General features: G+C 41.3%; 2 protein-coding genes across 5 annotated transcripts in view; both read left to right on the forward strand.

Moving 5' to 3' along the window:
* Positions 1 to 11,765: 11,765 nt before the first annotated feature.
* The window catches only part of LOC119734716, a 44,465-nt gene continuing 31,724 nt past the window's right edge, over positions 11,766 to 24,506 (forward strand). For 3 of the 4 annotated variants that reach the window (XM_038208254.1, XM_038208255.1, XM_038208256.1), the window contains exons 1-2: positions 11,766 to 11,920; positions 24,389 to 24,469. In XM_038208254.1, coding sequence (XP_038064182.1) covers positions 11,909 to 11,920; positions 24,389 to 24,469 — 93 coding nt within the window. In that variant the 5' untranslated portion in view covers positions 11,766 to 11,908. Of the gene's footprint in view, positions 11,921 to 15,671; positions 15,808 to 24,388; positions 24,470 to 24,506 lie in introns of those variants that run through there. The other variant, XR_005272105.1, reaches the window with a different exon arrangement.
* On the forward strand, positions 18,886 to 20,444 carry LOC119734714 (melanocyte-stimulating hormone receptor-like). The gene has a single exon (XM_038208252.1). The coding sequence runs from the start codon at positions 19,289 to 19,291 to the stop codon at positions 20,411 to 20,413; it is 1,125 nt and encodes a 374-aa protein (XP_038064180.1). The 5' UTR covers positions 18,886 to 19,288; the 3' UTR covers positions 20,414 to 20,444.

Consider the following 24,506-nt stretch of genomic DNA (forward strand, 5'->3'; position numbering starts at 1 on the left):
ATTTTAAGTTCTATATCTATGTTTCTTACTAACGAACCGGATACACTGACGCACCACTGATTTGGCTAAACACTCAAGTTGCGTTAACTCCCGACTCCATTCGTGCTATGCGACACAGTTGGAAGTACGCATGGTTAAGTTAAAATGACGTCGCCCTAACGAACCGGATACATCTTGGTCCAGGCGTTCGTCATTATTCGTCCGTGCGCGGTAAACGATCGGCTACTATTTTATGCAAATCATCTAGATCCAGACGAACGCCTTGGTCCAATCGTCCATGTGAGGTTTTGGGGTGGTGCTCATTATGCTAATAGCCTAAGCTGACCTTAAACGTCGTTTTCTTATTGGCCGATCGTTGCGTAGAAACTTGCTTATGATTATGGTTAGCGAGGGGTACTGGCGAGACATGCGCTACTGTACATAATACATACACACACGTTGCGTCTAGAATACCAAGGTTTGATTGGACACTCCACATAATTAGCCCCGCCTATACACTTACCTGTATTCGCATATGAGGTCGTGTGCTGGAAATCTAGCGCAAAATAAAGAAAAACACAAGCTTTCGCGGACGATTGGACCACGGCGTTCGATCGGATCCAAATGATTTGCATAAGATAGTGACCGCATGATGTCGCTGTTCGCACTGATGTATTTTAATGCAATGCATAACGAGGATATGCCTATGCGCTCCTCGGGTGTAAAAAAAAACGACATACCGTACATCACAGTAGTTAAAAATGGTTAACTGCTCAGATGATATATTGCTTATCACAAAGAAGGCTATTTATATAATAGCAAAGTTGGTATTGCACTATAATCAATATCGAAATACACGAACAACTACCGTATAGAATAGGTACATTCAAATCAGAACTATTTATCTGTAAAGCCATCAGCCAGTGATTTTTCTGTTACTAGCACACTAGTTCAATATGCGCTTTAAAACTGTTTGGGCATACCCAGGGTAAAGAAATGTAATACAAATATTAATGTATAGATGAAATGCCAGTATGCAACTGTTGTTTAGACAGAGATCGATGGTATCGCACGACCTCAAATATTTTCGAGCCAAGGTATCATTAGTGTGGTTAAATAAAATATGGTTGAGTGGTTTCATTGATGTATTGCCCAAAATGAAATATCAATTCAATTTAAGAAAACTGACTGGTAGAATGAAAAGTATATTACGTGTCACGGTCGAATTAACGGTAAAACTTAAAGAGATTGAAACACATCCTAAAAAAATAGTTCTGTGTCTGTTGGAAGTTGTTAACTGTTACTTAAGCTCTAGTTTGTTGTTTTGTTTTAGGTGAGACGAATAGTGCGAGTATACTGAGTAGCACGATACACAGAGCAAACTGGACAAGACTGCTACAGAAAACTGTGCATCAGAACTCCGGAACAGTGAGAACGCAGATTTAAAGGTAGGATGCAACATTATATTGCGAACAAAAAAAAAAACCCACAAAACTGCCAAATTATTGTGAAAATTCTACTTGACTGTAAGTGAATAATTAATAGTCTAAAGCATGCTGTCATCTTCAAGAAAGTGAGATTTTTGTATCAACTTCCAATCTTTTTTTTTTTTTCAAAAAGGCCTACTGCTCTCAATGTACAAAATTTAGTTAGGCCTAGATCAACCTTCCGTGAACGGGTGCAAGCCAGCTATAGTCTGGTTCCCTGACCTGGCAATACCCAGATGTCCATAAATGGCTCCGTTTTGTCTGAAGTAGGGTCAGGGATCCCGACTTCAAGAAGGGCCTGTTTGCCTTTGTTTATCCAGCATAGAAGGGGAGGATGTGCAAACGTATTGCTTTTGTTGAGTTTTGTGGGTGGTGTACGCAATGGCTTCCTTGTTTGCGACTTTACTTTGGGAAAAAAACGGCCGTTGCGTTGTCCCATACACTGGAATTAAGTTGAATTTAATGTTTCACAGTCTGCGTTGGAAGCTCAAGTTTTGCACTTATTACGAGGTAGTCCGTAGTAGGCTAAGCAAGTTATTATCATTTCCAACTTACCGTAAACAGCTCAAACCTTGTGATCTATTACCATCGCTTTGGCCTATTTTCCTGATAGCCTTTTCCTTGATATTTGGTTTCTGCCGCAAAAAAATCGATTTCCTGGTCTGGAATATTAATATATCCTCGAGCTGTCCACGTTGCCAATTTGCCAGTGTCAGGTTGTTTACCGCTTATTTGAATTTTGGTATTAATATTCTTCATTACCTGTTCCCTGAAGACATCGATCATAATACGGCATTGATAATACAATATCGTAATTTCAAGGCATATAGGATCATTTTGCTTTTCATGCATCTTTGATCGTTTCCATCCAAAGAAGACCGTTCAAAACCTATAACCTGTTGAAGTTTCAGCTCAGTGGATATTAAACTTATCGAGAAGACAATGAAAAACCATGCACAACTTTTTGATCACGAAAAACACAGTTTCGTCAATAGCCAGTTGACTGATCGCTTGAAATCATTAAAGGTATAGTCCATCATTTGTAATTTGTGCATGTTTGTTTGAAGCAACAAAAGTGCTCACAATCTAAAGAAGGGTGCTGAACAACTAACCTGGTGCAGTTTCAGCTCAGTGAATGCTGTATATTCTGAGAAAACAATATTCTAGGATCTTGTTTTAAATCAAAAGTAGCTGAGTCATGTTTTGAATCGGGCCTGAATTCAGCGTCCGAGACACGCCTGCGCGCGCTTCGCCGAATAAACAACGATTTAATAACGGACATTTCCAACGATGCGTCTTTAGATGCACCGTTGGAAATGCCTTCATTCATTGATTTCTTCAAAATGACAGCTTGCCAGAAAGAATAATTTGACAGGAAGTTTAGTTCCATTACTAACTTTAAACCAAGTATGTTTTTCAACAATAATTACGTCAGTTACTTTTTGGATAGCTGCATATGATGGACTGTAGCTTTACACGTTTCTTGATTTCTTCTATAAAATGACAGCAAGCCAGACGGAATAATTTCATGGGGTGTTTAGAACCAGTGCACAATATTTAATCCAAGTAAGCTTTTTGATCTATTCGGTATAGGTTACTTTTAGGATAAATGCAAATGATATGCCTTTAAAGGTTGCGTCCTATAGTGATTGATATCTCAGATAAAAGTCGTTACCTGCTGAATATTGAACAGGTTGCAATAGTGGAATAGAAAAAGGCTTCGCACCCTATAAATCATATTGATGGTGTGCAGCTGGTACTTTCCGAGTCATTAACTTTGCTGGTGTCATGTTGACTTTACCATAGTTTTTGTTTGGCTTATTAATACTATTGAGTTTAATGTATGGCTGATTTTTTTCTGGGTTATGACAGCTCTTGCCGATAATGGTAAGTTGTGCTTGTAAATAAAATATTGAGATGTAAAGAGAGAATGCTTCTCGCTTACAGCGCTACCTAATCTAAACTAAATACTCTATTCTGGTACAATGCGGCATAAAACCATAGGGCTATAATTATTAATGCATACAACGAAAACACTGCACGCTCGGACTTACAAAAGAGCTGCAATCGGCTGAATGAGAACGTGTCCCGGACGCTGATTTCGGGCGCAATTCAAAACATGACTTGGCATTTTTCCATTGAAATCGATCGAGATCCTATAGAATTTTGTTTTCTCGGAATAGACCTATCCGGCTCGTTAGTAAAAACGTCATACACGCGCACGCACCACTGATTACTAGCGCCCATTGGCTGCAAACGCTCGAACTGCGTTAACTTCCGGTTCCAATCTTGCAGAAAGTGCTGGAGGTGACGTCACACTAACGAACCGGATAGCCTACATCAGATGTCAGAGCTAAAACTTTATAGTTAGTTGTTAAGCACCCGTCTTTAGATTTTGAGCGCTTTTGGTGCTTGAAACGCAACAAAAAAAACACAAAATGACAAATGTTCTACCCTAACTTTAATATGAACAAACAACCGCTAGAATGCTCCCAAGTGAATGTTCTGTCGCAAAACCCATTATACAAGTAATCGTGAAAGCGTTTCTAAATCCGGATGACTGCTGGCTGAAGGCAGCATGTATTTAGTTACATGTAAAGTGGATTTGGAAAGGTCATGAATAGTGTACGTAGGCCTACACACGATTGGCCGGATACGCTTTCCGTATAACGATACAAAACCAAGCTTTAGGTTTATCCTGACATTCAGGACATGAACATGTAATTTCACACCAGACTTCACGTCTATCACCATGAGACTTCACCGAAGTTTTCCCACTTTCAGTCTATACCGAAGTGCACAGTTGCAAAATTAGGCCCATCGGACGACGTCAACTGAATAATTGTCTTGAATGTAGCGTGAATTTGGTCTGCATGGCCTTTCCAGTAATAGTCATAATTATTGCAAAGTAACGCTCCTGTGATGAGTTTTCACAATTGCGCCAACCATATCGAATCTCAATGCACGCCGAAGCGACGTTACTCGACTAGAATTTCACGAAACAAATGCAAACCCGGCTCCATTCTACGACACCGCGTGCATAAAATGCATATCACTTGAAATTCGGTTCGGTTTTTTAAAAAAGAAATGTTACCCAGCTGTGAAGCATTGGGTAAAACATGAGGCGTCAGTGGTGGCTATGTCTCTTAGCAATCGATAGGCCTTACGTCACTAGGACCACAAATCCTCACAAATCCCACACTTGCAGCGCTTCTCTTAACACCATGTGGCACTGAAAAATACATGGCTAGGGTGTAACACAACGCGGGAACAGCTCATGCACGTGACAGTATTAAACAAGCTTCCTGCATTCTTTGGTGATTTGCATTTATCCCTAAGGTAATGCACCTGCCCCACCCCTCCCAGGCCCACGAGGCTGCCTCAGAGACGTAGTGACAAGATCCCCACCCCTTGGGCAAAATTCTCTATAATTTAAGCATAGAGCTAAGCGGTAATCTCCGACATACATACGTGGGAAGCGACGCACTAGTGATTGCCTTTCCATGTAGTAAATAACCATGTTTTTGAGTGACCAAAATCCCCACCCTGGGGCACGGAAAAAAACGTAACCAAAACCCTGGCATCGGACCTGGGGCGGCGGGGGGGGGGACACATTATTTTGATAGGCGCATAACTTTGACCGAATTATTACCACTAGAAAAGTTTACTTGAATTGAAGATTGTACTGGTGCTCAACTAGCCTTTCGCCAAGGCCCCTGTGGCTTGGAGCGGCGATGCTGCGAAAACACATTTCTCAAACAGTGTAATTTATCCGCTGAGTTGAAACTTCAACTGCAGGTTAGGGTTTTGAATATTGTTCTTTGGATGTTGAGTGGTGTTATTGTTGGAAAAGCACAAAATGCATTAAAAGCAAATGATCCTTTATGCCTATAAATAGGCCAACAAATGCCAACACCCACCAAATCACGGTTTGCAGAGAGGGTTTTTATGAACCACTTCTGCTTTGAATTGCATGAAAATTAGTGTAGCGCTAAGCAGGACTTTTGTAAGTTCAACTTTGATGAAATTGAATCCGAAGTCGCTCTATTTTGCAAAGTAATGAAAGGACATTTTGGCGTGATCATCTTTGGATGAAAGTATCATTAAAAGTCAGTCATCAGAAAAAATGGTAAGAAATTAACAAAACGATGCGTATTTTAAGGTGTGTCTTGGGTAGAGGTGTTCGTCATCCATGACCGCGCATGGTAACTTTATTAACTGTCTTGTCTAGTCTGTAACCCGATAGAAATTGGGCGCCACTGCCGCCATGCCACTCAGGTGCGGCTGCGACCAGACACATCACCTGAACCTGCTGCACGGATCCATCAAGATTGCGAACGATCTTCATCGTAACTCAATCCTTAAATCCTTACGGGAAAGGGAACAGATTTATGTCCCCGTATAATACCGACGCCGCTGCATTGCGCGCTTATCGCTAATCGCTTCAGCGTATATACGAAACCCTCAACTCCCATCAGCTCTGCTCTGATAAACAAAAAGCTGCGATGAAACGTGTCCCCCGTATCAAGTTGGCGATGTTAAAGGGAAGCTACAACATCTGCAAACATCCAAAAACGAAATGATCAAATTATCATGAAGTACCTTACTGGACTGTTAGTGAATAACAGTCTAAAGCATCCTGTAAAATCATGGCTCCTGGTGTGCTGACATTTTCAAGAAAAATGGTATTTTTCCAACGCTGGTCGGCCGACCAGCGTTGGAGAAAACTGGCTTTTTTCAAAAAGTGCTCCTAAATTTTCATATTTAGTTATTCCACATTTTCTTTGCAATTGATAGCACACCTGTGAAGGGGTACAAGCGTGCTAGACTGATTCTCTGACCTTACAATTCCCCAAAGTCTACAAATGGCTCTGTTTTATCTTAAAAACATGATTGGTTTTCTTGGTTTTTCCATCATCTACAAGCCCGAAACGTGAAACAAGTCAGTTTAACATTATTTGCTATAACATACTAATCCTCAAATCCAGAAAATTGCAGCAAAAGCAAATGTTGTACATCCCCAAAGATCTGCAAGACTATCTGCGGCTTTAAATCAGCGTGACGGGGGAATCACACCTCTCAAGTGACAATTTCATAGAAAGACGGGTGAATTGCAGGAGATGTCGAACGTAAAATTGAAAAGTGGTATCCATGACACGTAAGCCCACTAGTTCGGTATTGTGATATCGCTAGAACAATGACTAAAGGCTTATTCCCTTTTTCCACAGATCATTCTTGATATTCTCTTTTACTTGAATCTATAGGATACCCTGATATTTCTGATATTTGAGAAAAATAAGATCACGGAGCACAAATTGCTGCCTCAGACGTAATCGAGACATCGCGCCGGGTGAAATTTGAGCCTATTCCCCACTCCGTTGTATAATATTTGGGTCACGAAATCACCAAGCGATGACCATATAGTGCCCGTCCCATAATAAAAACAACTCGGGGTAGCGTTTTACATTCGAGTCGTTTTCCCGAGAATACCAAATTTGCAGAAATTAGATGGGAAAGTAGTAATTAAGCGCGAACTTGAGCACCGCAAGGCCGGGTAGTTGAAGCGCTGCGGTCCAGTGGTTACGGTGATCGACTCAGGTGTTGTGGTATACGTGGGGTCAACCCTGACGGGGAACAGGGCGCTTTTTTTTTCAATACGTTCCTGGGCAAGACACTTTACTACAATAATATTGCCTCTCTCCACCCAGGAGTGTGAAGGTAGAGACCAGATTGCGCTGATCTCTCGCCGGCTATTGCAGAAAAAAAGTCTCATGGCCCGATGAACAAGGGTAATAATTGTGAAGCGCTTTGAGACCGTTGATAAAGCGGTATATAAGCACCACATTGGTATTATTATTATTGGGTGCGTTCGTTTAGCTCACCCGGGTCGACGCGTGTCAGCCCCGTGCCGTTCGATTTGCTCTGACGTCATTCTCGGGGCTCACCAAGGCAGTGACAGTTGGGGGGGGGCGTGGGGGGCGACAGCCCCCCAATGAAACCTTGTCGCCCCCCCCCCCCCCCAGTCGCCCCCCCCCCCCCCCCACTGAGATTTTGAGTTTCTAAAAAAGTTATCATTGATCTATATGACGCCCCCCCATGAAATGTTCCAGCCCCCCCCCCCCCCCCCCCCCCCCCCCCCCCCCCCCCCCCCCCCCCCCCCACTGAAACAGTTCCTGGCTACGCCACTGCTCCCAGGTCAGCCACCACAGACCCTGCTCGTGGAGCAGATTGCACTGGTGAAAATACGTCACACGCATGCGTTGTTCATTCCATGAAACGGCCGGACAAAATATGTGGCGGCCGGATGGTGGAAATCTCAAGTGGACTTAAAAATCAACTTTTTTAAAGTCTAAATGTATGTAACCAATATTTTATTGAGTTCATTGCGTCTTATGAGACTATAATTCAAGCCAAACTTTTTTGAGTTTTTCAAATAACTGAAAAGCAGTATACATCTCAAACTACAACTCAATCCGACGGGCATTTTTGTCAGTGGTATACGGCCATGACGGTCGTCGCTACGGGCGTCACGTGAGGTTCGTGCATGGCGCCGGCCCGCGGTTTAGCGTTCGGTTAGCCCGGCTGTCGTGGCTACCCCGTCTGCCTTTCCCGAAGTCGATCCCGGTGAGCTACTCGAATGCACCCATTTTAAGATTTGTCGGTGGGGTGCAGTGGAGGTGGGTGGCGTTACAGTCCATGCCAAAAAAATGACCGACGAATCAAGATTGGAAATATTGAATGATGACGTTATTCAGGGGACTTAATGAAACATTGCTAAATATTATTTTCTTTAACTTTTGTCCGGGATGGGGCGGGTTATAACCCCACCCCACCCCACCCCTTCCTCGCTTGGATACGCCCTCATGATGGCTAGAAATGGGATTATAGACAAACCTTAGTCCAAATACAATGTACTCAAAATTAATACTCCCTTGTTCTTACTCGCTAAATTCCAAAGAGTGAAATTAGGGACTAGACGTTTTAGAGTGAAAATCACTCTCATTATCGATTGAAATGAACCACTTCAGTCGAAGCTCGAGTGAAAACTCGATCTTTACGATTAAAGAAATTTCACTCTAAAACGTCTAGTCCCTACTTTCTGTCTGTGGGAGTGAATCTTCACTCGAATGGAGTGAATTTTCACTCTTTGGAATTTAGAGAGTACTTAACAGTTCCAATTACTTAACATTTGCTTATGTAAGAGTGCTCTAAATGTTAAGAAGGGTGCAAAACAACTAACTTTAGGCCATCAGCCTCGGTCCAAAATTTTGGCCACCGGTATCAAAATAATGAGGGGAATAATCGTCATAGCAATTTTTGGCAAGGTATACACCTCCAGAGTTGGAAAATATGTGAAAGCATTGCAGCGGTGGCAGCTTTTTGGGTGTTATCACCCTTTTTTCCAAAATGTCCATCAAAATGCTTGTTACTTCTCTAGGGGCGGTATACCGTGCGCATGCGCACTATAATCATTTATGCCCTGATTATTTTGATACTGGCCAAGCCCCCAAGCTGATGGCCTACTTGTTGAAGTTTCAGCTCAGTGGATACTACTCTCTCAATTCCAAAGAGTGAAAATTCACTCCATTCGAGTGAAGATTCCCTCCCAAGGTCGGAAACTAGGGACTAGACGTTTTGGAGTGAAATTTCTTCAGTCGTAAAGATCGAGTTTTTCACTTGAGCTTCGACCGAAGAGGTTCAATTTACAGACTTTTTCAATCGGAAATGAGAGTGATTTTCACTCGAAAACGTCCAGTCCCTAGTTTCACTCTTTGGAATTTAGAGAGTATACGTTTTGAGAAAACAGAAATATATGCACATCAATTTATTATTGGAATCTCGTACGTATCTGGATTCCGTTGCTAACGCACGTTTAAAAAAAATGCTCCCGCGGGCACATTTTGTTTCTTACACCACTTTCCATGATTGTTTTCTTCCGAACGATACCATTTCAGGCGGGATAATTTCACGGGGTGTTTGGTACGATGCCTGCAGTTCTATCTTCACTTTGTGCAAAAATTACCGTCTCGTAAAATAGGTAGGTAGGGCCGGCACTTTTCCGGCTCATTCCAAAATGTCCCTAGGTGCGTTAGTGATTGAATGGTTCCTATTGTATACTATATAGGGCTTGGAGATAATGCACTCTCCTGCATTACGGCCCGTGGGTGTTCAGGCCTTGGTGCCGTGTTCTCGCCCAGCTGCACGGCCAGGGAAAATAATATTTATATTGCAATAAGAGGAAGAAGATGCGATGGACTGACAATAAAGAATCTGGTCACTATGCACACCCCATTTTGCAATAGGACCGCAAGATCAGAATGCGCGGGAGGACCAACGTCAATTATTATTCTGCAGCCATGTGCGTATTGATTCTAGGTCTCGGGGGACGAGCGATCAAGTTCTTAGACAGGTTTGTCCTGACATGACTGGAGGGACGTTGACCGGAGGAAATTTTTTAAAGGTATTGAAACTAGAATTCAGCAGAAGTATCTGTGCCTTGTGTAAAACCACTATTTCCCTTTCTAAAGGGCGGTTCATAGTCGTGCGAAATCAATTGCGAACGCGAATTTGTGACGTGGTGGCAACTCGGTTTCGCCCTGCGAATTCGCAAAAGTTGAAAACATTTCAACTCAGGCGAATTTCGCAGCGAACGCTTCGTAACGTCAAATTGGCATCGCATTCGCATGATATGAACCGGCCTTATTAAGCCAACTTTACAAAGTTCGTTCCTTTACTCGGTGTTTTGCGAGCAATAATTTTCCGTTTAACTTTGTCGAATTTAATGCAATTTTGGCTCTGCAAGATCGTAGTAAATAAATGATTGAACCCGATGAGCTCAACTTAAATAATTTCAAGTAGATTCATCTTTTTACGAAGCGTCCAGGGAACCATCGCACGTACGTAACCAGATTTGAAATCTCATAAGGTGAGCTGAAGAAAAACCGGCCAAAACACTGTTCTCGAACCGACGTTATACTTTGTAATTAGTTATATAATAATCAGGGAACAGTGCTTAGCCGATTTTACACAAGTACGTTTAAAAGCGGCTCCTCAGAGGCATGAACGCTGATAATGACCCGAGCCTTCCGGTCTTAAACGTAATGACCATTATCATGTTGCGGCCATCTTGATTGTTTCTCATTCATATCAACGCAACCAAAGCGAAGCTGGAAGGAAAAATAGTCTGGTTCCTTTTTGCACAAAAAACCATTATCATGCAGTACTGTTATTGGATATAGGGAACGTGACTAAAATGGTGGCAATAATAAAGGTCTATGCTTGCTTATAAACGGGGATATTTATACCCTTACTATAATATAATACAGCGCTTTTAACTTTTAAAGATCAAAACGCTTTACAATTATCACCCCTTAGATTGGGCCAATGAAACATTCCAAAGACAATCTCAGCTCCCTGAGGGCATACAACTCGATGCTGCCATTTGGCGTAATTAGGCAACTAAAATCAATTACAGTAACCATCTCTGCCCTCACAGGTACCCATCTACTCCTGGGTGGGGAGAAGCAATGAGTGACAAAGTGCCTTGCCCAAGGACACGCGCACCACAACCCCTGGCTGGACTCGAACCTACAACCTTCAGAATTACCCACAGACCACGAGTTCAACTTGCTCTAGACCACGCAAGGGCCACGACACCTCATTAATTAGTGCACATACATGGGAACATTAATTAGTGCGCATACATGGGAACATTAATTAGTGCGCATGTGAAACGGCGCGCGATGTGTAGTAAACAGTTTATTGTGAGAATGTTTGTCAGTTTTGGCAGTTAAAACCAACCGAATAGCTTGACTTCCCTTTATTTCGCATTGTAAGTGGACTGATGGGTCAATATCTCGCTAAATAAAAACCTTGCATGAAAATGCTAGGTTTTGTGTTGGCAATACACCAGACGCTTTCACATAGAAAACACACACACAAGAAACAAAACTGGGTTGACCGTGCATGTCTGTCGAAAAAAACGATTACCTTTTGCAAGTTGCCACAAGTAAGCCCCAACCTCCTTAAAAAAAGGTATAACGTCAATATAAATTGGTATAGGGGGCCTATATTAAACGACTTTTACGTGCTTGGGCAATTTTTTAAAGCTGATTTTGAGGCAATTTTTGAAGCTGATTTAGAGGCCCTCTGGCATGACAAGATACAACTTGTTCCTTTCAATTCGTTTACTTAACCCACGCGATTCGAAGCTGTCAGTCATAACTCAGTTGCATATAAGAAAGCACTATACATTGCACCGTCGTCTCATGTGATTTGACATTTATTACCTGCAGGGCCGATGATGTTATTAAGGAGCATGTTGATGCTCCTCGGGAAATTCTGCCCATCAAACCAAGACTGAAGAATGATGAATGATATGGCTACTCCTGCGAGATATTTGTCGCCTTTAGGATATTTGACTAAAAACCATTAGAGCGTCCATGAATGATCCGGTAAGTGGAGATTTTGTATGGTGGTCTGTTGCCCAAAGATTTTGGTTTATCGAGGGAATGCATACTCAAGTGCACAAAATGCGCCAGCACGAGTGATGCTGAATTCTTCAACGTATCCCCTCTGAGCGTAGCCTTTTGAAAGCTTTAGGCGGAATTGTTATTGAAGATTTCGTTGGTTTGGATGTGCCTCATGCCCTTTACACTCCCTATAAATAGGGTTCGAACCTTTAGGTACCCTACACCACAATAGCCGAACACCGAACACCGAACACCGGCGCGCGTTCCGCAGTTTGACCCGGGGTCAAATACGATCTAGCGATTTGATATTTAAAAAGAAGACCTGAAAAGTGCGCAGGTTTGTTATCAGATTCGTTGCGATGACCATCACTCAATTCCGTTGTACAAGAATTCGATGACAGATGACAGCGGAGTCAGCACATGGAATTGTATGTTCACTCTAAAAAAAAAAATCCGGGTAGACATTATATACATTTTGTTCTCTGACTCATTAAATTTTTCCGGGTCATTTTAACCCGGAAAACCGTGACGAAAGTGTCATTCTGACCCAGACTTTCCGGGTCTGATTAACCTGGAAAATGAGTCAGAAAATTATCAGTTCGACCCGGAAAAGTGTCGATTTTGACCGGGAAAAGTGCGAGGCCAAATACAGTAGGTCAGATCTGACCCGGGACCTCTTACAGCTTATTTTTCAAACGTGAACAATATACCTTAAACTCATCATTCTCAGTCTTTTTAAGCGAGCTACACCGCGAACAAAACAGGTTGCCTGTTAATAGGTTGAGTTACTCCAGTTCCAATGCTCATCAGAAATTCAACATATAGAGCTGGAGCTAAAACTATGTTGTAGATCCTAGAACAGGCCCTACAAAAGGGACTCTCTGTATATGTATCACAAAAATGGTCCCATTTCCCCTCTAGTTTACCAACCCAGATTCCATTAAACATACCTCACTATTTAATGGAATCGGGGTTGGGATTAATAGAGGGAAATGACCATTTTTGTGATGCAGATAGGCATACAGAGAGTCCCGTTTTTTTAGTGCCTCTTAGAATCTAGGATCTACAACATAGTTTTAGCTCCAGCTCCGTATGTCGAATTCCTGATGAGCATTGGAACTGAAGTAACTGAAGCTAGCCTGTTAATAATAAAGCCGTTTTAACGAAACCCTTAAGTTGTCACGATTGCACGGTATTTGTGTCTTTGGGCAAGATGCTTTACTACGATTGCTTCTCTTCGTCGAGGAGTAAATAAATGGGTACCTAAAGATTCCAGATTGCATTGATCTCGAGCTACTACAGAAGAAAAATTGCCCGACGAACATGCAGGGGTAACAACACTGTAAACGTGAAGCTCACTATAAAACCTTCGGTATATGAAAAGGTGCTATTTTGGTTGAGCATGGGAAACCATCAAAACAATGCAATGAGAGTTTCAAGGCAATTAGCCGTCACCGTTGATGGGGGAAAGAGGGACATTCTCCGGACGAGTCCGGTATTAACGGATGTACGATCGTTGAGGTTTCGAAAGCGGCCGTCTTGAATTTCAGGGGATGGGATGTGAAAGGGCATCGAACTTGGCGGGGCCGGGGAAACTACCAGATAACGATCAATCCGTAGGGGGCCTATATCCAGTGGCGACGGTCTCCCCATGGTCTCCCTAACAACCGAAAGATTACAGACATCGATCGGTAATATCAAACAGCATGATGAGGAAGTTATAAGCCGAAGGCGTGTCACTATACACTCCGTATAGGTCGAGAGTTATCGACCAACTGTCGCTGCTCTGAGTGGCTATTAGACATCAGGGGTACTAGGCGAAAAACAAAGGGGGAGAGTCGCATCTTCGAATTCGTAATTAAACGGCCTAAGTGGACGTGGAGAGTGCCGCGGCCTCGTTGTCTGGAGCATTCAACTCAATCGTGGTCTGCGGGAAATTATTTATGTACGTATATTGCCGAAGCACTTTATTTCCAGGTGATTGTATAAAATGAGTATAGGCCTTAATGTGAACATATTTTGTTTTCCCCTCAAAAATGAACAACATTCAATCTGGGATATCAAACACATAGGTACGAGAAAAAAAAATCCAATTTTTGCTAAATTACAAGCCCGTGAAAGCTCCGCTGTTCTATACGACAATAAAGTACGCCTTTACCTCTTATCAAGAGTCAGAACCAACTACTTCAATTTGCCGAGTGAACTCCGTTTCGGCAAAACCCTCACGTAAAAAAGGCATACTATATGCCAGTTGAAAACTGACCTGTTCGGGCAAAAAAACACACCACGTATTTGCATTTTGCACGTGCGCGGAATAATCTGGTCACGCTGTTTACCTTTTCAACAGCCCCGTATAGGCCAACCAAAGCGATCCCCTGTTGGATGTACCATATAGGCATACTGCGAGGGTCTTGCTTAACGCATATTACGTTTCCCATACCCTAAAGAGCCAGACATGCTTTGCCATACAAATCAAGGATCAAACTAGAAATTCATCTTACCTTATCAAAATTCAGCAAATAACGCAGAAAGTGACATCACTTGAGACACTCGTACATTCCTAGCCTTCCATCTCACTGAGAAGCAACTGCCGTATACCGGGTCCAAAACCAAGTAGTGCGCGATATCCTCAGACGCAGTAAGGCCACACCACACCAAAGCGCACCCTTTTTACCGCGGGGAGTTCAATTCAACGGAGCATGTAGTTCCCCTAGGCCAGGGCCGTCACTATATACATCTGCTTCGCTCTGATTGTAATCACTGGCGATCGCCTGTTCACAGTCACTGTCGGCCCGGCCGTTCACGGCTGAACTGTTCCATACAACAGGTATAGACTTGACATGCTATAATTTGCTATATCATGTTGACATCTCGAATCGATCAGAACTGATCCCACACCGGCGAAATATAGACCGGTTAATGTCAACTGACTAGCTTGAAGGCCGACGGATATTAATGTTGTTGGAAAACAAGCGCTCGCGTGGGCTATATAATTAAATGGTCTAATAGCGGTGGATCAATGTGGATTTCTTTACGAACAGAGGGACTGTTGTATATTTCTCGTTGTCTGTTTGCATTTTTTTTTATCAACTTGGTTCCGCCACTGTCATTTCATTGTTAACAATTTAGGACAAGTTTAGATGAAGCATTGTTGTACATCAACTCTAATTTACACTTCGGATTGCTCGAAAGTTTGTCAAACCTATCCAAACCTTGTTGGTACCTCGGAGATTTATTAATTTACGTCAGTTATGCACAGCTCTTGGAATTAGCCTACCTGTTTATTGATTTCAAACTCTCCCGTCACTCAACTAGAGTATTTATTTCGATCTTTAACAACCAACATTTTATGCTAAAGATATAGAGCGAGCATGCTGGCTTTGCGCTGCTGTCTATCTCGTGGAGGCGCCCTACTGATTGACAAACCGATTTGTTCCACTTCTTGATTACGCCTTCGGATTGGTCAAAAGTTCCCACGTTTTTACGCATTGTACCGTTAGAGGGCGCTGTTGTAATTCACCGTTTAGCAGACGACAGTTTTGTGGATCTAGTATCCACGTCATGTGCTGCTATTACGCCCGCATACCAAGGTTACGCCCGCATACCAAAGGTTAGGCACCATTCTATTTTATGTCATTTGTCTACCAGGCCAACGCCACATGTCGCGGACAAGTCCAAACTTGTCCGTCCGAAACCAGCATGCATAGCATGCAAAGCGCTAGCGCGGCGTGCATTTTACTGCACTGTCAGTGTCAGTACTAACGTTAAGACTGTCGCCAGTGAGCAAGACTCTCTAGAAATCTTGCAAACTGCGAAAAGAAGTTATTCGACGAACTTCCCAATATGTTTTTGAGATATCAAGCTTTCAAGTAAGTGTTTCATCATTTATTTTGTGTTTTTAGGGTCTATACTTTAGTCGTTAGTCTTAGATAAAGTTTTTTGTCAGGAATTTCTGTAGAGATACTCGTTAATATTTAAAATAACTAAACTAGCCTATCTAAACTTTAGATAGTTTAGTTAGACTAAAGGCATACTACACATCAATAGACATCCCCATGTACAACCTGTATCTAGCCTATTGGAACTATACAAAGCTACTCCACCCAAACTTCAAGTCATGATAAGAAAAACTTACCAAAAACGTCAGAAAATCCTGACCATGCTGACAGGGTCGTGTCATTCACAGGTCGTATCATCGTCCCCTACGTGTATTTTATTTTTTAAAGGTACACGTTGTAGCATAAAACTAGCAATATGTTTTGTTCTGTTCGTTTTTTTACAAAATGATTTGAAGCTCTGCACAAAAACAAGTTGCATGTGCACTTGCAGTCATTTATATGGAACATTGTAAGCAGACTTCTGCCTAGCCCAACTACCTCTGCCTTATAGGCCTAGTCTTCTCATTAAACTTAAAGGGGCACAAGGTCCTGAAATCCTCGAAAATTTCATGTTTTGGATTGTTTACTTGGCCTATTTCAAACATCTGGTTGGAAGGAAACAAACCTAATGTCTTACCGTTCCCGAGAAAAGACAAAAAAAACCCGCTTGTTTACATCGGAAACGACGGAGCTCAAATACGTTTTTCGAGTCGTTCTCAGTGTACGATATATACGTTGTGTGTCTGTTGTGTGTCTCCGGAACAGCGGTGACCAATCACCAATGCAAAAATAGTGGTTTCTTCAACGTCCGCAAAAGACGAACACTTCACGAATGAAATCACAACTAGCATCCAAACAGCTCGAATTTATGGGGTCGCAAAAGTGGACCCCGAAATTCGTTCCCTTAAACAGTTTACAATCCTCCTTCTGATAATTGTATTTCACCCCCCCCCCCATGGAAATATTAATACAGCGATACACTTAACTTACACCTGATACAGCAGGATCCGTATTTGTCCTATCTACATCTCAGTGCTTACATATTTGGAATTGATCCATTTGAGAATTGAGGTTTTGATATTTTGTGATACTGATAGTGACAACATTTTCAAATTAATGTGTAGTGAAATGCTTCATGTTATTTCTAAAAACTACTTATTAATTTTGTCTTCATTTTTGTTTTGGTCTATGTATACTATCAAGGAGTATTCATATATCAATATGTCAGATAAATTGTTTGGTCATTTTTAAATTAATTTCAAAAATTTGAGCAAGATACCTGACGCACAGTACATAAGTAACTTGTGACAAGTTGCTGAAAGACATGTTAGAAGTCGTGTGATATTCTTGCAAAATGTCTCTTTTTTCCTTTGGTCAGTTTGCATGCTCTGTTGAGACAAGTTTCACTTTCAATTCTGTCACTGCCTGACTGAATATTTAGATGTAAAGGGTACATTGCCTGGTGGAAGCATTTTGGAAGCATTTTGTTTTGGCCCATTGTGGTTTTAGGGAAACTGATTATGAGCATTCTCCTTTATCTCACTCTCAAGTTTATGATAAAAAGAAATAGCGCCCTCACAAGTTCAGCTATAGCTAGCTCCACAGAAACAATCTGACCACACTGAAACAGTTGGAAAATGCATATGAAATGTGTCAAGTTTGATAGGTCTGGGGTTTTTTTTTTGGGGGGGGGGGGGGGGGTTGGCAAGATACTTTGATTGAATCTTATTGTCTTTTATACAAATTCCTAAAAATGGCAGATTTGTTGCCTCGATGCAACAATTAGCTCTTGTTTTTCATTTTCCGCAACTCAAAACACAAGCCAAAGAATATTCCACCACTTCCCAATCTCTCGAAAATAAATAAATTCTTAACCCTAACAGTAAGGAATCGTCCAATTTTATTATGATGTTTCACCCACCGTAGGGAGTTAGGGTTTTAAGCTTGTGTTTTGTAAAAAAAATTGCATAAAATGAAATGCAACCTAACTAAAGCCACAAAAAAAATAACAATACTAGTTCTGATTCTGGTTGCTTTTCCTACCCTATTTTGACAGCCCCTACCTACGGAGTATTTTTTTTTGGAAAAATGAGAAAATAACCCCGAAAATCATCAATTACTACCTTTTACCCTCGACTACACACAAACACCTCCATAAGTTCGTACACAAAAAAATTTGCCAAAAAAGAAAAAAATGACCTACCTACCTATCCTATTTTTAAAAACCATGTAATCGGAAGCAAATTATTTTTTCTTTTTGCCTAATACACGTAGCCTTTACTAAAAGCTTTAAAAAACTGAGTCCTTCAGCCCTAATAAATTAGAACTGTCCACAGTAATTTTTCTAGCTGAACAGATAACGAGCACATCGTTAATCTAACAAATGGCTTTTGTCAGAGACTGAGTGCTCTGTCAAGATGAGACTAATTAGAACCTAGCCTTCCTGGATCGTTATTGCCCGAGAGATTAAAGAGACACGATTCAGGTTCAGCATTTTAAAGTGATTTTTCTTGAGCAGCTGTCCATAACGTGCACAACTAGGCCCAGTTGTTTAGTTTGATTGTCCATTGTCGGTGCTGCTTTAATGAACAGAACCAGAAATATATTACGTACACGTTGATTGCCCCCAAGTACCTTAAATTTTTTAAAAGATAAGAAACGGAAGAATTTTCATTAGCAGTTATTTTTGTTTTTATTAGAGAAAAAAGTAATAACCCATATTCTTTCATATTTATCATTTATCTATTTGTCAATTTTTTTTATATTTTAAGCCAATTTATAGTGTGCACAGCTTTTCTTGTAATATGGAATTCCTTTTATCTTGCATACATGTCTAAGTAAAGCCAAAGTTCCGGAATTGACGCAGGGACGTGGCTTTTTTTTGGGGGGGGGGCTTCTTTTTTTTTTCTTCAATCTTGGATTGTACAGACAAGGTGGGATATTTTTTTGCTTTTTTGGTGTCCTCGTGTACATTGGTGTCCTCCATAATTTGCCTTGGTGCTAGCGATCATTTGCCTTGGTGCAATTTCCCATTCCTTGGTGCTCTTTGGTAAAAAAAAGTTGAGGAGGTGCGGCAATAGAGGGCGCTGTTGGAGCTACCGCGGAGCATTTTGGGAAAAAAAAAAAGATTGACGTGTAGGATTAAAATCGACAGGCGCGCTGACCAGAGACCGACTTATTATTTTTTTTGGCCTAATGGGGTTTAAACATTAACATGTGGCAGAGTATGTATGTCAGTCCATCAATTTTAATCAAGGCTGTCTGTTTGTAATCAGTAATTAGTGAAGTGAACCTCCCCCTAAAAAAAGGAGCACAGTTTTATATAGTGGATGGCAAACATCAGATCCCTGCTTTTCACTTTGTGTCTGACAACATGTACTGAGGAGGTTTAGTGTCAGATCTGTGCACTGCAGTAACAAGTCAATTGGGAAGAGATTTAACTTCTTTATATTCAACCAGTTTTTTTGAAATCATGGAGTTCTTTGAAGCGTTGTTCACTATAGTCTTGTGTGTATTAATGGTTGCCATCATCGTAAGCAACACGTTTTGTATCATCGTCCTGTGGAAAGTGAGGTCCATCATCAATGAAGCCCCACAGGTTCTCATGACGTCGTTGAGCTTGGCTGACTTACTGAATGGCCTCATCTGTGTGTTGCCCATGTTTCTGGTGTACCTTTTTGAAATTTCAGACTCGGGAAGGCAAAACTCAGATGCTTGTAGATTCCAGGCGTTTCTTTTACAGATAATTCAAGTCGTAAAAGTGACGTCGCTGTTGGCCCTCAATTTCGATCGGTACATTGCCGTGACTAGGGCCTTGCGTTACCACAATATCGTCACGGTGAAACGAGTTTACATTGGGGTAGCGGCACTTTGGATTCTATCACTTGTTTCATCACTCATTTATGCTAGCGCGGTGGACTGGAAAACCTCCAACGTCGACAACATGAAGGGCTCGAATACCTACAACATCGACAACGTTAAGGTGTGTGTGTTTCAACTGAACCTGGCTAATGCTCTACATTGGTTGGATCTGATTGTTCTTGTCATCCTCCCACTGATTGTAACTGTAGTGATATACATCCGGCTATCAACATTAGCCCGACATCATGCAGCTCAGATTGGAGTGGTTGCTAATGGAGATGCTAATGGAGACGGTAACCATGACAACCAGCAACGCCTTGCTCTGCAGAACCAAGCGCAAAAGGCCTCCAAGACAACCCGTGTGATGACTCTAGTCTTTGCCGTGACCTGCACCCCTTTCGTCCTGGCTAAATTGGTGGCTACGTACATGTACGCTAATAACGTAGCTTTTTTACTGAACACTTTTTTAGTTGTTTCGTTTTGTAGCGGCCTCTGCAACATCGTTGTGTACTTTTGCAGAAACGGCGTCGTCCGCGCTGCTAGCAAAGCCATGCTACGGAAGAGACTGTTGCCGTGCCAACAGATCCTCCTGAGTTGGTTCACTCGAGCTCGGCAGTTCTTTTCGCGGATTTGCACAAGAAACAACCAACGTGCCAGTCAGCTTGACCCCGAAGTTCAAAACGCAGCCGTGCCATCACTGCAATCCAATGATAACCGAGAAGGTTCTCATTTTTAACAGAACAGCAGAGAATCCCAAATGACAGTCAAGTTCTTAAAATGCCTCTCTTTGTTGTAAAAAAACCAAGAAACATCATCTCTAAAACAAACATGCTTTTTTTTTGTCGAGGGCATGAAGTTTCCTGCTGTTTTGCTTGTAAAGGATCAGGATCATAATTCAAAACAATTTTTGATCTTAAGTCTGAAATAAAAATCTCAAATACTAACTAATTTAGAAAGGCCTACTTGCTTGTTCTGTTCCCTTTTAAGTGCCAAAAAATAAATGCTTAATTAACGTTTTTACAATGGACTTTTCATATGCGTTGTGTTTTGTGCATACAATGTACAAAAAGTATGCAATGGACAGTTTAATAGTCAGGCATGCAACTTTTCCCCGGATCAGCTGATTTCCTCATTTTTTATTCCCATTTCTGTCATTCAAAATAGAAAAACACTGTACAAAGTCTTCTGAATTTTGGAATTTCCTCTTTTTTTGTGAATGTACAGTTGCATGCCTGAATAGTTGAATATTAAATTGAAATGATGCCCTTGGTCCAAAGGAGCTCTTTTTGCAGTAATCTTCTCTGGTTTCAGCTATCCTACACTCATATCTTCATCATTGCGTTGTATATATCGCATTGTATTACAGTAGTTTTTGACAACTCTGACACTCTGTTATCTAGAGTAACAATTAAAGGTGCAGGTTTTGATTCAGTTTTTGGCCAGCTTTTTTTCTTTACAAAGTTCCAAAGTTAAAATGTATGTTCCAAAGTGTTGCTGTGGCAGATGTACAGAGATGGATTTGATAAATTGTAAGGGTTTCTTGTCTTTGACTTTTTGAGTTTTTAATTGAGTTAAATTTTGGAGTTCTGTGTTAACTTTTAGAGTTTTGAGATCTGAGTTGACTTTTTGAGAGTCAAGTTGACTTTTTGAGGTGAGTTTTTGAGGTTCGAGTTGACTTTCCTAGTGTACAGTTGATATTTCAAGAATCATTTCTTTTGAAAAAGGCAAGCTATTTGTGTGACCTCTGTGAGTCTGTGTGACATACATGTACCAGTTAACACTTATTAATTATCTTGTTACAGTCGGTTATATGGAAGTTCGAAAACAATGACCAGCCATCTGTTTTGCATTTATAATGAATGTAGAAACTGCAAACTGTATACCGAAGAAAAGAAAACTTATCAATTACAGATGTAAGTGCAGCCTGTCTAAAAAAAAAATGGTACAATCGAAAACGATTTTTTTTTTCAATATTAAATCTCAACATAAGTAAGTCGTTTTGATCTTCACATTAAGAAAAAAGACCAGGCTTTCCAATACTTTTTGTTCCATCTCATTTGCTTTTGTCAATCCAGAGATAACTCCAGATTACTGCGGAACACAAAAATCGAGTTTGTTTCTTTTGCCAAGTTGCAATCTTTTGTGAGCTTCAAGACAGCATGGCACAGTACTCGAAACAACTCTGCCCATGCATAAAAGTGGCACAAAATCGATTTTGGTGTATCGCACTAAATTGATTATATCTCTGAATTGACAAAAGCAAATAAGATCAAACAAACACTATTGGAAAGCCCAGTCTTTGTTCTTTAATATTATGCCAAGTAAGAATGACTTATTTTGAAATTTCATATTTAACCAATTTTTTTTCTGATTGTACCATTTTTTTTTTGGAGACAGGCTGTATATAATCTGCCTCTCAAAAAACAAGTATACAATGTACGTCTCCAACTTGAATATGAATAAAACACAGTGGTGATTTCATTTGTTGTGTAGAAGCCAAACTGCATGCAGTAATGTGTACATCTTTCACCACTGGTTTCTCCCCTGGTGTTATTGTCACAAAATCTCAATGCCCCAGTCCAACATTTCTGTCTGAAAGTAAACGCTTCTTGATTCTCCAGGGGGGAGTGTTTTGATCATGAAGGATACACAGATGGCCGTCCACCACCAGCACCCCCTGGAAAGCCTGTTTGCTTGTGTTCAGCACAGTGTTGGACTCTAGCTAAGGGCAGAGTGTAATAGCATATCGTCAAGAGTTCCCCAGCTTGAGCAGCTCAGACAAGAGCACAGGGCTTGATGTCTTAGACACGTGCAGTGCCTGAAGCAACAAAAGTCAAAACCAGAAAAGCACTATCCATGGATTCAGTTTGCGAACACTAGAAGTTGCTTTTTTGACCACTTTCGAGAACCAGTGGAGGGAACACACTACCACTGCCAGCGCGTACTGGTTTGCACGCGTGTAGTTCGAAGTATGCGAGACTGATTTTTATTCGGAACGTGCACAAATTCCATAGCGTCTTCGTGCGAGCTTCAAGCGTCGTCGGTGATGCGTTCGAATGTCTTTTCCAGTGGTCTCCCCCAACTCTCCCTTCCTTCCCATTGAGGGGGTTCTTGCGCACGGAGCCCATATTACAGCACTTGCTCTATACTGAACATGCAGTGTATCTTAACATGTTGTAATTACTTGACGGAAAACTAATATCACAACTTTTTTGTGGATCCTTTGGGGTATTTCATCGGGATTTGAGTTCTGTTTACTGTTGTACCTGTGAGATGAATGGTCGGGACAAAATTTAACTGTGCCACACTAGTACGTTAATCAATCATAGTACTTTTCTGTGAACAGTTTAAGTGAACCATTGAAAATGCTATTAACTTCAACTACTGTTGAATTGAAAATAATAATGATAGTGGATATTTATCAAGCGCCATATCCACCAGGTACTGGGGCTCACGGTGCTACCGGTACATCATTATTACCCCTGCTCATTGGGCCCATGAAACATTCCAAATACCATCTCAGCTCCCTGGGGAGTATACAGCTGGCGCAAGGAAGCTAATTCAATCACAATAACCATCTCTGCCCTTACAGGTACCCATTTACTCCTGGGTGGAGAGAAGCAATGAGTGACAAAGTGCCTTGCCCAAGGGCACACGCACCATGACCCCGCCAGGACTCGAACCCACAGCCTGCAGCTTTACCCACAGACCACGAATCAGTGCCCTTGACCACGAGGCCACAGCACTTGAAAACAAGGAATAGCTCCAACTTTCAAATAGCACAATTGGGTTTTCTAGAAAGATGGAGGGGGTATTTGCAGTTGCAGATAGCATGGATTTGTTCGTACTTTCAATATTCAAATCCCTCTATGATACTTCCAAGAAGGGAGGCCATTATGGGGCCCATAATATGCAACTATGACAGATATACTATCCATGTACATTTTGTACAGTACACAAAAGCTGAAGAGATAATATCTACATGTATCACCCCTGGGCCTCCTGTTTCTTATCGCTTGCTGGTTCCTACAGATAACCCATTTAAAAGCAGATCATCTGACCCTTGAGTGTACCCCATTAAAAATCAGACATCACATTTATACTAAAAAATGTTGGTTTAGCATCCTATTCCACAGTGGTTTGTTAGTGACATCAATCATGTGCTGCACGTACTTCCGAGTTTGATGGCATTACCAGTAGGCTTGTGGAAATGCTTAAACACGGAGGACTCTAGATGACGATAATTCTCAGAACACCCCTATTAAAAGATCCTACTCATCCTACTACAATTTCACGAATCCCTCTTCTAAAAATACATTGAACTTATGTTAACCTGGGAATTTGTTTACAGATTCTTTGTCTTTCAAAGCATTCAATGGTTGATGCAGGGGGGGGGGGGGGGGACGGGGGCCATCCCCCCCCCCCCCAGCCAAAAAAATTAGTTGGGGGGGGAGGAACTTAAGACACCTTTTTTGTCTTAGATTTTCAGGAAATAAATTAAATTTCCCTTGGAAGTTAAATTTATACAGGTCATTGAATTTCAGCTCTTATTAAGATATTTTTGATAAATAAACTTTAAAATTTTCTTCTTATTACAAGCGTGTATCAGTGTAATGTAGTTAGCATAAATGTTGATCAACATACCCCGGTATATATTTAAATTTGAATAAACTTTCCCAATAATTTGTAATTTTTATTTACTTTTTCGAAGGTTGGCAAAATTGGTGATCCTTTTATCCTGCTCAGCTTCAGGAAAATGGATTGCAGCAAGATGAGGTCCTCATCAGTGGTTGTAAGTAAGGCCAAAAAAAAGATAGACTTAGTTCTGC

The sequence above is a fragment of the Patiria miniata genome, unplaced genomic scaffold (assembly GCF_015706575.1).
Source record: "Patiria miniata isolate m_02_andy unplaced genomic scaffold, ASM1570657v1 HiC_scaffold_28, whole genome shotgun sequence".
Classification (NCBI taxonomy): Eukaryota; Metazoa; Echinodermata; class Asteroidea; order Valvatida; family Asterinidae; genus Patiria; species Patiria miniata.